At 50.4% G+C, this 16,942-nt stretch overlaps 1 protein-coding gene across 2 annotated transcripts; it reads left to right on the forward strand.

Moving 5' to 3' along the window:
• The first annotated feature begins 7,097 nt into the window (after positions 1-7,097).
• On the forward strand, positions 7,098-9,944 carry EGR4 (early growth response 4). Of its 2 annotated transcripts, none has more exons than XM_033400502.2 (2): positions 7,098-7,709; positions 8,103-9,944. In XM_033400502.2, the coding sequence occupies exons 1-2, from the start codon at positions 7,574-7,576 to the stop codon at positions 9,413-9,415; spliced, it is 1,449 nt and encodes a 482-aa protein (XP_033256393.1). In that variant the 5' UTR covers positions 7,098-7,573; the 3' UTR covers positions 9,416-9,944. The 2 variants fall into 2 exon arrangements, with proteins under 2 accessions (XP_033256393.1, XP_012391105.2); XM_012535651.3 differs by having other exon boundaries at positions 7,185-7,709; positions 8,100-9,944.
• The last annotated feature ends 6,998 nt before the right edge of the window (positions 9,945-16,942 follow it).

Here is a 16,942-nt window from a genome sequence, read left to right on the forward strand (position 1 = left end):
ATTACGGGATTCTCTATGACCCTGCAGGCCGTGTGTGCCTAGTCTGGCTTTCATGGGGACTGGATGTAGAAGTCCTGTTGACGTTCCCTCCATTCCCTACCTCCCTGTTTCAGAAACCTGCTGTACATGATTGATAAATCCGGTTCTGTTCTGGGCCCCAGCTTGCTGCTATCTGGGCAGGGGCCCCTGGGGCCTTCCCCCTCATGCCCTGACTGAGGAAAGGTCCCTGCTAGAGTCTTCACATGGCACACGACATGCATGTGCGGGACCCACTGGTTGCCAAGCCAAATATGGCTCCAGATTATTCTAGGAAACAAATACATTGTTTTGCTTTGGATTGCAGGAATTGCTAATTAGGGCTTTTTATTTTGGGCAGTGCTCCTTGGAGCTCGCAGACAGATGGAGTATGCAACTTGCTCCAGGGGCATTGTTAAGCAGAGGGAAATATCCACTTCTGCCCCCATTATGAGAACCTGCAGAGCCCACTGCTGCCCAGCTCCTGCCCTCAAGACCTGAGATGGAGGCCTCTTGGGAGGCTTCCTGGCTCCCACTGGTTTCCCCTTCTCCAGGAATTGCTCTCAAAACCCAAGTGTAAGCCCCTAGTGGTCTTGTCAGGTATATTACTCTGACCCCTAGCCAGATCATTGTCCTAGGAAGGACAGCAGAGGTCTTTCCTGGGATCTCCTACCTGGAATTGAGAATGAGAACCCACTCATCACAGGAGGTGGGCATGGAGAATACAGAATCTGCTAGTGGCCAGGGTTTCAGTCATCAGTAGGAGAAAAGAGGAAGAGCTGAAAGTATTTGAAAAACTCTTTGCCTCTGGTTCCACTAGCTCCTGACACCAGCTGTGTCCGTACTCCCTTGCAGGTTGGTTGGTTGACACTCCCTTGGATTCTGTGAGCTGATAAATTCTTTTCTTTTCTTTTCTTTTTTTGTCTAAACTAATTCAGGTTGCATTTCTATCACTTGCAACCAGAAGCCTAGATTAGTGGTGGACAGTGTTCAGGGACACACAGAGGACTCAGGCTATGGCTCAGTGGCCCAGCTGTAGATTAACTGCCTGAGTATTTTGGAGTTATGTTGTCAGATCCAAGTACACTGACTAATCTACTTCAAAGCAGTTTAAGGAACCCTATTACAAGATGGGAGAGGAGAGATGATAAAAAATAGGAGATGAGCGCAGGTGAGAGGAAGCAGGAGGAGGCCAGGGAGAAGAGAAGCACACCAGGTTGGTTTAATGGGCTTCTTTCTGATTCTGCTTCTGTTCTAGAGCTATAGGCCTCTCAGTCTACTCTCAGCCTCTTTTTCTCCTTCTCAGCTCATGAACTGAAAACCAATGTTCTGAACACCATTACCTAATCAGATAAAAACACATATCAAGATCCAAGTCCATTACTGCCCATGAAGGGAGAACCAGGCTTAGAGACAAAGGGGTGGTGGGAGGCTGATTCCAAATACCAGGGTGGGTAGCAGCATGGAGACGTCATTCTGTCCATCCCCCTGCCTCTCCTCCTAGAACCCATTCTAGTCACACCTCTTCTGTGATCAGCTCTGTCCAATGTTGATTTTGCCCAAGGAGGAATGTAGAATGGAAGATAAGAGAAAGGATAACCTCCCTCTCTCCTGTGGGAGAAAGCTTAGAAGCTGCTTTGGAAGAAACTAAGAAGCTTTTCCTGAATGGTTTGCAGCTGCCTTGTTCTCCTCTCCACCTCCCCCACGACCCAAACTAGAAAAAAACAAAACTAAGGAGGGTGCAGAAGCCCCTATACCCCATGTCCCCACACCAGTCCACGTGAGAACAGCTTCATCTCTAGTGCCCAGTGCGGGGTTTTAAGTAGCATGAGGAAGGCTCCCACTCAGATGTCTTTGGGTGAGGCATTAGGCCCCTAGATCACAGAAAAGGAAATAAAGAGCAAGGCCCTGTGAAAAGTACCTTGTCTTTACTGATAACTTTTAGAATGCAAATTTAAATATCACGGGGATACCTTTTTCTGCTTACCAGTTGGCTCTCATGTGCTGCTCTCTGTTCTGCAAATTGGAACAATCTTTTTAGAGGAAGGTTTGACAACATATATAGTAATTTTAAATATTTCTACCTTGACCTAGGAATTCTACTTTTTGGAATCTATTCTATGGTTATGGTTTGTATATTATGGCTATACAAATCCTGGCACTCTCATTAATCTTAACCTTGTACACTCGGATAAGTTTCTTAACCTCCTCATGCCTCGATTTCCCCATCACTATCTCCATGAAGTAGAGATAGTAATAGTACTTAGCAAGTTGTTGTGAGGATTAAATTGTGAGTATATGTAAAGCTCTCAATACCCAGTTAATAGTGCCCACAGTAAGTGGTATACAAATGTTAGCCAGCATACTGTATTATTATTACCCTTATCAGTACACCAAGTATACATAAAGGGCTATGCACAGCCAGATTCTTCATAATAGTGAAAAAAAGGAACTATCGAGTTAAAAAATTAGGTACATCTACATGATGGAATACTCTGAAGCAATTGTTATTAATACTATAGATTAGTCTGTACCATGATTGGGGGAAAAAAGAAACTGTTCAAGGTACAATGTCAAGTTAGTTACAAGAGTATATATAGTATGATACCATCGGTATCAATAATGATGAGGATAACGACGCTACAGCTGAATAGATGAATGTTGAATGAATATGCATGAAGAAAAATCTATAGGAATCGACCTAAAACTTTTAAGCTGTATATATCTGGGTAGAGAAGGGAAAGATATTTTCACTTTTTGCATTATAAATTTTAACATGTTTGTCTTTTTCCAGCGAGCCTATGTTACTTGTGTGGTCATTAAGAAAAATAATAATAGTGAGAACCCAAACCACAAACCAACAACTGAACATGGTCAGGGAAGAGGGAGGGGACAGAGAAGGACCCTGATGATGGGTACCTTGCCTCAGGGACAGATATTGGGCTCCTTCTGGCCTAGTGGTCAGTGAAGCCTAGGGGCACCGCAGGGTCTTGGGGACAGGAGCTGTGTACTGCAGAAGTTGCAGCTGGAGGCAAACTTCATCTTTGCTACAGCCTCAATGGCCTTATTCTGTGTTAGTCTGATGTCTGGATCTTGCCTCTGCCCATGCTTTTAAATAAATCCTTTAGGGAGAGAAAATGAGAGGCAGTGGAAGGGGGTATGGGAGAGAAGAAGAAAGGAGAGGAAGAGGGGCCAGAGGAGAGAGAAGAGGAAGAGAGGAAAGAAAAATGCTACGTGCCTGCATCTCCATGGCCCCAGGAAGTGGGACGTGGAGCTGCTCCTCAGCATTCTGTGCCAGGAGTCGCCATGGAGACTGAGCGCTGGCCTCTACGTGATTAATACTCTGAGGCAGCTGTCTTCTTGGAGTCTTTTAAAATATACACTATTATTTGAACACAATGATATTTAGAGCAGAAAGATCAAGGTGGGGAGTGGGGGAGGAGACAGTTGCATTACCAGAATGATGACAGGGGCTGGGCTCTTCCCAGGAGACAGAAAAGGGAGGCTTACTTCTCTGATCCCTCTCCTTCTGCCCTCCCCAGAGCTTCCAGTCTCATCCACTGCGACATGAGCATCAGCATCCAAAGGGCCCATGCAGCGCCCCTGGCACAGGGCTGTATTCAATGAACATTTGATGAATGAATTTGTTCATTCATTAATTCATTCAGTAATTGTCTATTCGGTGCTTGTCTAGAAAGTAAACTCTCCTTCCATCACCTTTTCCCATGGAAATCCAAAATTTCCTCTCAGCCTCCCCAGGGTCACATACACACCATCACCACCACCACCTTTCACAATGGCTCCCAAGAACCTGGAATGCTCTCCTCCTCAGCACGTGTCTGATGCGACCCACAGTGTTCCTAATGGCAGTCACTCCAGAGAATTCTTGCAGGGATGGAAACCAGCCAGATGGAGTTTGCACATTTGAAAATCTAGAGGAAGATTCTCCACCTAAAGCCATCTTAAAGTTAAACTCTTTGTAAAATGAATGATCTTTTCCTAAATTATCTTGTGGAGTAGGCTAGCCTGGGCTTGACTCTCAGTTCTACCACTGAATAGAAGTATAGCCTTGAGTGAGTTGTTTAACCTTTTCAAGTCTGTTTCCTCATCTGTGAAATGGGTCTTAATTTCCCTATTCCATAGAGCTTTTGTAATGATTAAGTGATATGTTTGTAGAGTGCTCAGTGTATGAGATTTCCCTCTTGTGTGTAAATTCGTGTTTTTATATTTGAAGTGTGAATTAAAGTAGAGCTCATAGATCTAAACTCCTCTCTCTTCCATGCCCACCCAAAGACCTTTATTCTATCTGGGCCCAGAATCTTTTTTCTTTTCTTTTTTTTTATCTTGGTCATGCCACGCAGCTTGCAGGATCTTAGTTCCCCGACCAGGGACTGAACCTGGGCCACAGCATTGAAAATGCCAAATCCTAACCACTAGACCACCAGGAATCTATTTTTAAGCTGTTAAAATTTGGGAGTAAGATGGACTGAGCTGGGAAGGGCTACAAAATGCCCATTCCCTCTTTATATTCCCTCCTCCTCCTCAAGGAGCCAAATGTAGATGCAACTGCCCTCCAGAGGTAACCATCCCATGTGCGAGAGTATGTGTATGTGTGTCTGCTGAAGGTGAGGGGCACAGGGGTAGGAATATGGGCCAGCCCACATCCAGAGCACAAGCTGTGTCCCCCATCTCCTCTCCTATTCCCTCTTTCCTCCCCAGCTCTGCCTGCAGGCCTGGCCTCTAACAAGAGGAAGCTGGACCTTTGTCTTAACACAGACCTAGCCCAACTGCCCTTGGCAAAGAGCAGCAATGGCCTGGGAACGTGCCAAAGGAGTAGGAGAATTATCCATGACTAAGAAGGAGGAGGAATGCCGCGGCAGAGGGAAGAACAGCAGAGGGATGGAGAACCTGGGGCTGGCCAATCTGGCCTGACGGGGCAACCTGGCGAGCCCTGGACACCGGCCTAGCCAAACTCCTCCACTCCCCCTCCCTCCCAGGCAGCAAGATGCCAGCATGGATTTGAGACATGTGTGCCCTGTATGTCTGGTGTGGGATCACCTGGCCTTAGCAATGCATTTGGATTAGAATCAAACCCAGAGTCTGAAATACAGTATAAAGGACATGCTGCCCTGTGTGTCTAATCCTTACAGACAAGTGCTGGGTTTCTGCATTTCCTAAATGGAAACACATGTGCTGCTAACATAGACCTATGTCTGTGGCATTTGTTAGGTCATGCTGCACGTGCATGATTTCCAGACACAAGAGGATAAATGCAGGTGTGTCAGCATGTATTTTGCAGGTGATTATGTGATGACATATTCTGTGAACACACTTGTTGCATTGTTTTGGGGTGGTGGGTAGGGCAGCTAGGGATGGAGATGGATCTCACAGTGCAGCTAGCAATGGAGATAGGTCTCACAGTCATTGTAGAATAAAAACCAAAATCCACCTTCTGGTCCATAGTAAGCACTTAAGGAATGAATACTGAATGAACAAACATTGAGAAGCTGAATGAATGAATGTTTGCAAAATGAACACAGGGTGAAAGACCTGAGAATTTGGTGGAGTTTGGGCATTCTTGGCACTCCTCCTTGAAAAAGGAGGCTGGGCAAGGGGGGCTGGGAGATACACTGCCAGTCATGCTGTAGCCCATCACCCCTGAATGGCTTTGTGCCCATTCCTAAGAAAGTAGAGAAGTAAGAGGGAATCCCAGCCCTGCCCCTCCTACCTTCTGGCACCCAGAGTCCCAAGAATTGATGCTCTTCATAAAAAAAACATACTATCCCATGTATATACCTAATCCCCTAATTTGGTCCAGAAAGGAGTTAAGTGAACTATAACACAAAATAAAATGAAAAATTTAAAAAGATGAGAAGATAAAACAAAGGGAAAACCATAGCAGAAGAGAGATGAGATCAGGAGAGTAGGCAGGCTTCTTTGCAGGGGTTGACTAGCCTTCTGCAGCCAATATCCACGGCTTCCATAAGGGTATGAAATATATTTTTTAAGTTTTTCAGAAGCAGCCCAATTATTCCAGGAACTGATTCCAGGGAAATATAGCCTGTAGATTCTCCATGTGCTCCTGAGAACAACACCCCTAGAGTAAAGCCATTTATACAAAGGTAGGAAAAAAAGTTTACTACACAGGCATCTCACACCCTGTAGGTGAGAGAAGAGGGAGCAGGAATTGGCCTTACTTCTCTGGAGGACAATTGCCAGTTGTATCAAAATTTTACATACTCTTTGACCCAGAGTTACACTCGTTGGAATTTATCCCACAGATATATTCACATTTATTTACTCAAGGACTACAACAACGATGACAAGCAAAAGGTTGGAAACTTCCTATACGTTAATGGATAGGGGACAAACTTACCTCCCTTACAGTGGAGTACTATACAGCCTTAGAAAAGAATGACCAACCTCTCTGTTTGGACATGGAGCAATCGCTCAGCTATTATAAGCGGGGGAAAATTCTATTGCAGGACAGTGTGTATGCTTGCAATATGCATAATTTTTTTCTTAAAGAATACACAGGAAATTTAGACGTGGCTACCTCAGGAGGGAGGTGAGTAGAGAAAAGAGAGACTTTTAATTTTCAATTTATAATATACCTTTCTGTGCTAATTGACGTTTTCTCTCACGATATGATCCTTTTTAATTTAAATAAGTTATTTTTCCTAGAACAAGCTAAACAACAAAAGACTATTAAGAATATGAAAAACACACAGATGTGAGCAAATAATGAATAATGGCAATAATCCCTACGGTTTATTGAGTGCCCCGTGCCTAGAATTTCATATGCTCTAACCCAATTAATCTTTATAGCAAATTTATGAAGTAGACGTACGTATCTCCATTTCACAGGTGAGGAAACTGACGTTCGGGGAGATGAAATGACAGAGCTAGAAGGTGGCAGAGAGAGGATTCGAGCCCAAACTGTGGAAACCCTAAGCCCACTGTTTTTCCTAACCGTCCTTCGGCCTCTCCCTCCAAGAGAGAAGTGCACTTACTTGACGTCCGGACCCAGGCGACGCAGCGCCCCAGCCAGGCGCACCCGCGGTCCCGGCGCGCACGGTGCTCCACGCTCAGCGAGTGCGCGCGCACGCAGCGGCGCGGGCCCGGCGGTGGCTGTGGCGAAGACGTCACAGCCCGAGTTTTCCTTTTCGGGAGTCCCCGGTACACATCCTGTGTCCATGTTTGGGCATTTACGTCACGGCGGCTGGGCCGGGGCCTCCCGAAATGGCAGTGGCCCTGGGAGTCGGAAGCCCTGAGCCAGCGCCGCCGCTGCTATATAAGTGGGGGGGCCGCGGGTTGGGGGAGCCCGGCTGCGCTTTGGACAGGCGAGGAACCGCCACCCGAGGCGGGTCCCAGCGAGCAAGGGCGCCTCGGCCACCACCACCCCCAACCCTTTCCCAGAGGTGAGAGCCCGGAGCCAGGAGCCCGAGAGCCTAGGTCTGCGAGGCGCTGGGCGCCCCGACTGTCGGCCTCCCGGCCATCCGTGCGCCCCCAAGCCCAGCGGGCGAGGCCCCCGGAGCCCCGCAGCCGCAGCCGAACCATGCTCCACCTTAGCGAGTTTTCTGGCCCCGACGCGCTCCTGGTAAAGTCCACCGAGGGCTGTTGCTCTGAATCCAGTACCGAACTGACCCGGCTGCCCGCCAGGGACCCACCCGCAGCCGCCGGCTATCCCGGAGGTAAGGAGCGCGGCCAGGGGTGCTCAGACGGCGGCGCAGCGCGGGGACGCAAGGTGCCTGAGAACAGGCAGGGACTGGGACGCTGGAGCTGTGGGGCTAGGGGCGGAAGGAGATTCGGGGTCCTGTGTGTGCGTACCCCCAATGCCACCCCCACCAGGCCTCCAGCGCCTCCGCAGGAACCTGTGCGTGTATCAAGGCATCCTTTTGCCTTTGCACGTGTGTTTTGCGTGTGCATGTTTGTATGTGCGTCTTGGGGCGTATGCTGGCTCCGGCTGGATCAAAAGGCACTTTGTGTGTGCCAGTGCGCACCAAGGGCTTCTTGCGTAGGGGCTGCGGGCTCCGAGGCACGGCCTTTGATGTGCGCGGAGCTGATTCCTGCTCCCTCCTCAGCAGGTGACTTCTTGAGCTGGGCCTTGAGCAGCTGCGGCGCCGGGGGGGACTTAGCCGACTCCTGCTTCCTGGAGGGGCCTGCGCCCACGCCTCCTCCCGGCCTCAGCTACAGTGGTAGCTTCTTCATCCAGGCAGTACCCGAACACCCGCACGATCCGGAGGCACTCTTCAACCTCATGTCGGGCATCCTAGGCCTGGCACCTTTCCCGGGCGCTGAGGCGGCAGCATCCCGGTCTCCTCTGGACGCCTCTTTTCCCGCAGGCTCCGACGCCTTGCTGCCGGGACCGCCAGACCTTTTCTCCCCGGATCTGGGCGCTACCGTCTTCCCAGAGGCGTTCTGGGAGGCCTCACCCTCGGCGGGCGCCCCTTCACAGTGCCTGTATGAGCCTCATCTCTCCCCACCCGACGTTAAGCCCGGCCTCCGGGCTCCTCCGGCTTCTCCTGCGCTGGACACTGCCTCGGCCTTCAAAGGCCCCTACGCTCCATGGGAGCTGCTCTCAGCCGGGGCGCCAGGGAGCTGTGGGTCACAGGGAGGCTACCAGGGCGCCCCGGAGGCCCGTTTCCCCCCGATGGGGGCCAAGATTGAAGACCTGCTGTCCATCAGCTGCCCCGCGGAGCTGCCGGCTGGCCCTTCCAGCAGACTATACACCACGGGGGCCTACGATGCTTTCCCGCTGGCCCCGGGTGACTTAGGGGAGGGAACCGAGAGCCTCCCGGGGCTCCTGACCCCTACTAGTGGGGAGGGAGGGAGTAGCGGCGAAGGCGCAGAGTTTCTAGATGGTACGCAGCCTGAGCTTTCCCCGCTGGGCCTTCGCAGCGCCGGGGCGGACTTCCCAAAACCTCTGGTGGCGGACCTCCCCGGGAGCAGTGGCGTGCCTGAGCCTCCAGGACCGCCGCCGGTCCCATTCCCCACAGCCAAGGCGCGGCGCAAGGGGCGCCGAGGCGGCAAGTGCAGCGCACGCTGCTTCTGCCCTCGGCCGCACGCCAAGGCATTTGCTTGCCCGGTGGAGAGCTGTGTGCGCAGCTTTGCGCGCTCTGACGAGCTCAACCGCCACCTGCGCATCCACACGGGCCACAAGCCGTTCCAGTGCCGCATCTGCCTCCGCAACTTCAGCCGCAGCGACCACCTTACCACACACGTGCGCACCCACACAGGCGAGAAGCCCTTTGCCTGCGACGTGTGCGGCCGCCGCTTCGCGCGCAGCGATGAGAAGAAACGGCACAGCAAGGTGCACCTCAAGCAGAAGGCGCGCGCCGAGGAGCGGCTCAAGGGCCTTGGCTTTTACTCGTTGGGCCTCTCCTTCGCTGCGCTGTGAGGGTGAAATGGGTTTGCACATTGGGGCGCCGCAGTCCGGCGCGCACGAGAAAACCTGCCCACCCCTCCCCGCTCCTCTGCCCACTTTCTTCCGGCACGCCCTAGGGCGGGCCTCTGGTCCGGCTTCTAGTTCCCTTGAAGCGCCCGCCGCACACTCTCCGTACAGCACTAGCTCCATGGACAGCTCCCGCGGTCCGGGCGCTGTCTTCCGAGTCAGCCGCGCTTTGGAGGGAAGTTCTCTCAGGCCACCCACTGAGTAGGCACTTCCCTGGGACTTAAGACACTCTTTTGTAATGGCGCACGCCCCACGCCCTCTCCTAGACCCCCAGAGACGGGTAGGGGCAGAGCCGAGCTGGTCTCGCGCGGGATTTTGTACAGCAATGTCGTTTTCAGCAGCCGTTGGTTGTAACGTTTTGCTTTGGGGTTATTTCCTTTTTTGTTGTCGTTAATTTTTGTAAAGCAGACGCTACTCTCAAGCAGTTGACAAAACTGTTTATTTTTGCAATTAAAATTATTGTGCTAAAAGCTTACTGAATCTGCCATCCAAGCTCCTGACCATTTCCCCACCCACTCCCCCAGGAGTATATGTGCCAGAAGAGAAGGGAGATCCTCACGCTCATGGCATCATTACACACCTACCGTCAGGCACTTTGGTACGTGGTAGGCATTCAATAAATGTGTACTGAATTAACAAATGAATTTAATCACAGCTGACCTAAGGGTTCAAGGTGTTTCTGGAACTTTCAGAGTGGTTGAGAGGCTTAGGTATTAAACATTGTGCATATATTATCCTCCTCAGTCCTCACAATCCTGAGTGCAGCATGGGGAAGCAAAGTACATAACTTGCTGGGTAACCCAGCTAGGAACAGACAGGGTCAAACTCAGATCTGTCTGGCTCCAAAGCCAGTGCTTTTTTTCCCAACCCCAGAATGGCGGCACCTCAGCTTATCAGCACTGTTTGGAAAGGCATCCAAGAGGTGAAATAGATTTGGCAACTAGAGGGAGCTCCAGGCAGTAGCAACAGCAGCAAAAGACTGCAGTATTTCAGTGCTGTTTGTGAACACCCAGAGCTTTGGGTATCACAGAGGCTCCAGCCAGTGCCTGTGCATCTGTATGAGAATCACATGCTGTCAGGCCCAAAAGGGACTCAGCATTCAGCTAGACCGTTGATGGGCAGAGCCAAGCCCAGTAAGAAGAGGGTGCTTGCCAGAGGCTGCTTTTCCCACAGCAGCCCATTTACCATCTAGTCAAGCACTGGCCACAGCCCCTTTTCCCTAACTCTCCTTCCAGATGAAACTTCCATGGCTTTTCAGGGCGGGGGGCAGGTGGTGGAGCTAGGAGGGTGGTGAGGAAAGTATGATCCTGTGATGGGGAAAGTGGGGAATGGGTGAAACTCCCCCCCACACACACACTTTACTCCCTAAACTCCCAACCCAAAAGCTTTTACTCTTTCTGGCGATCTTGGGTAGACGCTGGAGCATTAAAAGCCTGCTGTGCTCCCATCTCTCCTCCCCAACAGCTCCTCTCTGCTAAGGAAAGGATAGAGCCTGTCTGGGGGCTTCATTCTTTTCTGAGCTGAGCTATTCTTGAATTAAGAGAGTTCTACAGCCCTAGGATGCCAGATCAACCCAGCTTCTAATCCTTTGGCTACTTCATCCCTTCACTCTCAGATGTGCTCACCCTCCACCCCCACAGTCCATTTGACCAGAGACAAAATTATCAATTCAATTATCAGTGAATTCCACCCATTTTTCTCCCTGAGTGGTAAGTGCTTTCATGTGGTTGAGTACCTTGCATCTAATAAACCAATTTGTGGTAAAGCATTCAATACTACCTCTTCTAGGAGAGTTAACATTTTAATAGAGTAGCCTATAGAGGGCAATGTTTAACCCCGTAGTGAGGCTCAAATGATGGACCATCAGGCACTGTAATAGGGAAGTGGTAGATTCATGGAGACATAAGACGATGATGACTCTCATTATCTTACTATTTAAGTGACCACACCTTTCACTTATAGGCATGGACCACCTGACTTCACTTTCCATGCAGAATAGGGTAAGAAAGAGCATAAAGGCCCAGATTTCAAGCAACTGGTCCCAAACCACACAACCTGAACAAAAGAAGAAGGGCAGACAGGCTGTAGGTGGGTGGTGTCTAACCGGTCCACCCTTGCCCCCTTGAGCAGCGTCCCATCAAGTACTATCAGCTCTGTTGTGCCCCACCTTGTCCTCATACCTACCTAGGCCTAAAATCACTGATGAGAAAATTGCACCCCAAAGAAGTGACTTCGTAGTGGTGCTGGTACCAGGGCCCAGCCTGGTTCTACAACTCCCAGCTGAGAAGTCCCTCCTATTACTCCCAAGGGAAACTGCTCCATTTACTGGAACTTCCCCTAGGGATTTTGATGGAAAAGAATGTTAGGCCAGAGATGGAAAGAATTAAATAAAACAATCAGAAAATCGTCCCAAACCCAGGACCCAAACATAACCGGGGACTAACAGAGAGCTCATTTTCTTTACTTGCTCCTATTTTTTATCTGGTCCTCAAAATGTTGTTTTCTCAGACTTAGTTCTGAGCCCCCTCCTTCCCCATTTCCACACTCTTCTTGGAGATCACATGAATTCCTAGGCTTTCAGCTATCACTGATGCATGGATGACTTCTAAGCCAGCCAGCCCTCATCTCTACTCCAGCTGAAGCCCATGGTTCTGACTAATGAACACCTCCATATGGGGATGTTCACCACAATTTCAAATACAATCTGTCTAAAATCAAATCATCCTTCCATATACCCAGTTTATGCTAAAGGCGACCATCATTTGTTTGGTTCCCCAAAATCACCTAAATAACTACAGTTCTTTTTTTTTGTTTGATTGTTTGTTTGTTTTTTTGCGTTACGCGGGCCTCTCACTGTTGTGGCCTCTCCCGTCGCGGAGCACAGGCTCCGGACGCGCAGGCTCAGCGGCCATGGCTCACGGGCCCAGCCGCTCCGCGGCATGTGGGATCCTCCCAGACTGGGGCACGAACCCACGTCCCCTGCATCGGCAGGCGGACTCCCAACCACTGCGCCACCAGGGAAGCCCACTACAGTTCTTCTGTAGGATTCATTTTTTACCCCTCTTTCCCCCACATCCAGGCTGTCACTCAGACTTACTGGATCTTATTGAAGTGCTAAAGGGTCTTATCTACTCTAATTCATGGTACATTGTTTCCTTTTACATACTGTAATTTTCAGTTTGTGAGCTCATCTTAATTTTCAGTGAGTGGGGGTTTACCTGGTCAGTAATATTCTGTAGGCTGGGTTGAGGGTATGTTTCTCCTGAGTAGTTTTGTGCTTGCTTCTGCCAGGCATTCCAGGAATATCAACTGACGAAGACCAATCTTTATGTTCATTTCTTGACTTGGGCTTCTTGTACTATGTAGGTGTTGTGAGTTTAAACTCTAACTCAAGTAGTTATAAATTCTCAGAGGGAACTCCCCCTTTTCCACCCAGGGCCCAGGTCAGGACAGACAAGCAATATGGGAAGGTACTCCTTCCCCATACTTCCTGGGGTTAGTCACAGCACATCTTGAGCTTACATTTGTCGGTCTCAGTTCCCTTGTTTTGGTCCAAGTAGATTTTCTTCCCTTTCTTGCAAGCTCAGCTAAGCATTTCAGATGTCTGTTATGTTTTGTGAATCAGTCCATGCATTCTTGAGGGACTTTGGTTTATTCCACAGTATTGCTGAAAACTAAAGCCAGAAGATATTGATTCCTCTTTTAAAATATTTCCCCCATTTATCCTCTCTGTTCCTATTGCCAGCACCTCAGTCCATTCCACCCCTTCCACATACGCAAACACTTTGGCTATGACAATCACATAATAGTTGGAAGGAGCTTACAAGAACATCCTGTCTGACCCCTCATTGTACAGAGTAGGAAACTGAGGCCCAAGAAGTTTGGGATTTTCTTAAGGGGACACAGATGATGAGAGACTGAAGTGGGCCTTGAACTTGGGCTTTCCAGTTCCAAGACCAGTGCATATCCATATATCCACTTGTTTCACAAGTATTACTGAGTGCCTACCATATGTTGGGCCCATGGTTCCCAACTTTTTTACTTTCTAGTGCACCTGAGGAGTTCGATACACGCACATCAGTAACAAAGCCTCACTCAAATCCTGACTCTCACCCTGGAGAGACAGGGAAGAGTAATAAGAATCTTGATGAGGCAGGATATGGGGGAGAGTTTGACAAAGCAACCCAGAGTGCTCCTTCCTCCCTCTTCACCCCAACCTCTGTGCCCTGTTTGAAACAAGCCTGCACTACACCAAACTGCTTCCTGTGGTCCCTCTGCCTCCATTCTCTCTCCTTCCGTTTCATACTACACAGCACTACTGATGTAATTTCCCTAAACCATTATTCGTAGTGTTTTATCCCAAACTGACCACAATTTCCACCTTCCTACAAAAAATACATTGCAGTTAAAGCCCTCCATATCTGATACAAACTTATCACCCACCCTCCTCTGTAGTCTCTCCCTTTGCTCTGTGCTCATTCCTCCCCCCTACGTATTGTCCAAATCCTCCTACCGTTGAGCTCCTTCAAGGGCAAGAGGCCTTGTCTGATCATCCACATGTGTGGCCACCATATCACTAGGCCTTCTGCCCAGCACACCTTAAGTGCTTAATTATTGGGTTGATTGGTTGGCTAAAAGGAGAGGAGAAAAAGAGAAGGGGAAAGAGGAAGGAAGGAAGGTGGTTGGAGAGCATGAAACTGGGAAAGGATCAGGAGGGAGACGGGAAGAAGCAAGATCGAGGCACCGATGCAATCCATGGGGTTCCATGAGTAGGACCACACTCCTGGATGGTCTGTGCCTGTCTAATTCTTCCAGAGCCCATGATTCTCTCCCTCAGGTCTGGGTCCCCAGATGTGTCTGTCATTCAGCTTTCTCTCTCCCTTTTGGCTTTTCTGGCCCACATGGAGTGGGATTCAGTTTAACATTTTTAGAACTGTGGTTCCCATAACAACCAAGCAGAAACTGTTGTCCATAAAACGTAGCCTGGGCACACATGCACACACACATACGCACATGTGTGCACGTGTGCACATGCATACCCGAATACACACATAAAGTACATGCATGCCCACTTACATTCGCTCGTATATACACACTCATATGCACAAGCACACCCACATGTACACACATGCATACATTCACACGTGCATGCACTCACAAACACAATGCACACGCGTGCATATGCACAGATATACACCTGTATGCACATGCATGTATGTACACATTCACGAAAACACGTGTTCATACACAAGCATGCCTCAAATTGGTTTGTTCTTTTTTAAATTTATTTATTTTATTTATTTATTTTTGGCTGTGTTGGGTCTTCGTTGCTGCGCGTGGGCGAGTGGGGGCTACTCTTCGTTGCGGTGCGTGGGCTTCGCGGTGCGTGGGCTTCTCACTGCGGTGGCTTCTCTTGTTGCGGAGTATGGGCTCTAGACGCGTGGGCTTCAGTAGTTGTGGAATGCGGGCTCAGTAGTTGTGGCTCACGGGCTAGAGCACAGGCTCAGTAGTTGTGGCACACGGGCTTAGCTGCTCCGCGGCATGTGGGATCTTCCGGGGCCAGGGCTTGAACCCGTGTCCCCTGCATTGGCAGGCGGATTCTTAACCACTGCGCCACCAGGGAAGTCCCTCAAATTGGTTTTGCATATTCATAGGAAGCACAGAGTGAGAACAAACATCACTAGAAGAAAAAATAATATATGGATATTTTTGGCAGTCTGCAAAAGCAGGTGGATTTAGGGAATCTTCATTTTGGCAGTGGAAGGCTCAGTAGGCTTAATAGAGCAAAGGGGTGGCAGGAGGGCACTGTATTCAAGCACAGACTTTGGAATTTGGTGACTTGAGTTCAAATCCTGACGGTGCCCTTTTTTGAGCTCTGAGCTTTAGTTTCCCAATCTGTAAAGTGGGGATAATAATAATACCTACTCAATAGGTTTGACAATTGAATGATATGCTTAAAAATGATTAGTGTAATGCCCGGCATTTGGTTAATAGGAGCTGGTATAACTTAGGTCTTAGGAGAAGTGATTTCTTATTTGCTCAATCTAAGACTTTCTTGAGGAGAAAGGAAATTCAGGAGCTATGGGGTAGGAAGAGAAGATGTGGGGGAGGAGGGAAGTTTGAACTGACTGGCTTGGGTCCTTATTAAATTTGCCTTTCTTCAAAAGCCACCTGACAACTCTACAAATTATCCCTCCAGATACTAAATGCCCAATGTCCCTGCCTTAGCAGGAATAGGATGGGGTCAAGGAAAGTCCCCATCAGCCTCGTTTATTGGAGAATCCTGGGGCTATGCTAGATTTCTGTTCTGCTGCAGCTGTACGACCCCTAGTGGTCTTGGACCTCAACCCTGCCCAAGCCAGTTTCTTTGCCGTTGTCCAAGCACTGCCCCTAGCCTGAAATGCCATTTCTTCTTTTCCTCATCCAAAGCTCAGTTCATCTCAGCCCAGGGCTTAGTAGCCCCAACACCCTATCTGATTTACCCACTGCAGCCCTGTAAACTTCCTCCAAGCCCAGGACAGTCAGATTGCTCCTGCTTCAATAGCTGGATGGGCCTTAAGCCAAGGGCGGGCCCTCTAGGTGCTCCAGTCCCAGGGAGCCAGGCTTCTCCCCTAACCAAGTTTGAGGTGGGAGTGGGTGGGAAGGAACCAGGGCCGGAGCCCACTGTCCCTTTCTTCCTCCACCAGGTCCCGGATAGGATTTGTGACGGGGACACGTGCTCCTAGACGGCACCCTCAAGGGCAAGATTGGGTCCGGGACATGACGGAGTCTGACCGAAGACACTCCTAGTTCCCGTGGTTCCCTAGGGATGCCCAGAGGGGACTGACATAGGCAGTGTCTGCGGAGACTGTGTCTCGGACCCGGGGTCGCTGAGTGCACACCCAGGCGCGCGTCCCAGGAGGCTGCACAGAGCCCGTGGCGCAGATCCCAGTAGAAATGCAGCGCGCCGGCCCTCTTCCCGACCCACAGAATCGCCCACCCCAGGACGTGCTCCGAGTGGAAGCAGGCCCAAGCCAGAGTGGTAGAGTTAGGGCGGAGAGGTTCGGATTAAAGGTGGGCAGCAGAGGTCACAACTGGAGGTGCCCGGGGCAGGGAGAGTGCACTGGGCGGTGCCGCGATCCGGGAAGACAGGGACTCAGGAGGAGCGCGGCTGGAGAGGCCCCTGCACCCCCAGGGCGGCGCCGCGGACCCCTCCCCCACCGAAGCCACCTTCAGCGGAAAACGTGGGGTCCCGGCGCAGCCGCTTCTGGCGGTATCTGCGGCTCCCCAGCTCGCGGGAGAGCCCGCCCCGGAGGAGGGGCCGGCTCCGCCCCACCTCCTTGCCACCTCCCTCCCCCTTCCCTTCCTTTCCTCGGGCCGCGCGCCCCCTCCTCCCTCCTGTATCCTTCCCCAACCCTGTTTGTGTGCCCCTCCCGCTGCGACTGGCTGGGAGGCTTGGCCGCCCCCGCCCCGAGAGGGAGGCGGGGGCGCAAG

The sequence above is a fragment of the Orcinus orca genome, chromosome 13, assembly GCF_937001465.1.
Source record: "Orcinus orca chromosome 13, mOrcOrc1.1, whole genome shotgun sequence".
Lineage (NCBI taxonomy): Eukaryota > Metazoa > Chordata > Mammalia > Artiodactyla > Delphinidae > Orcinus > Orcinus orca.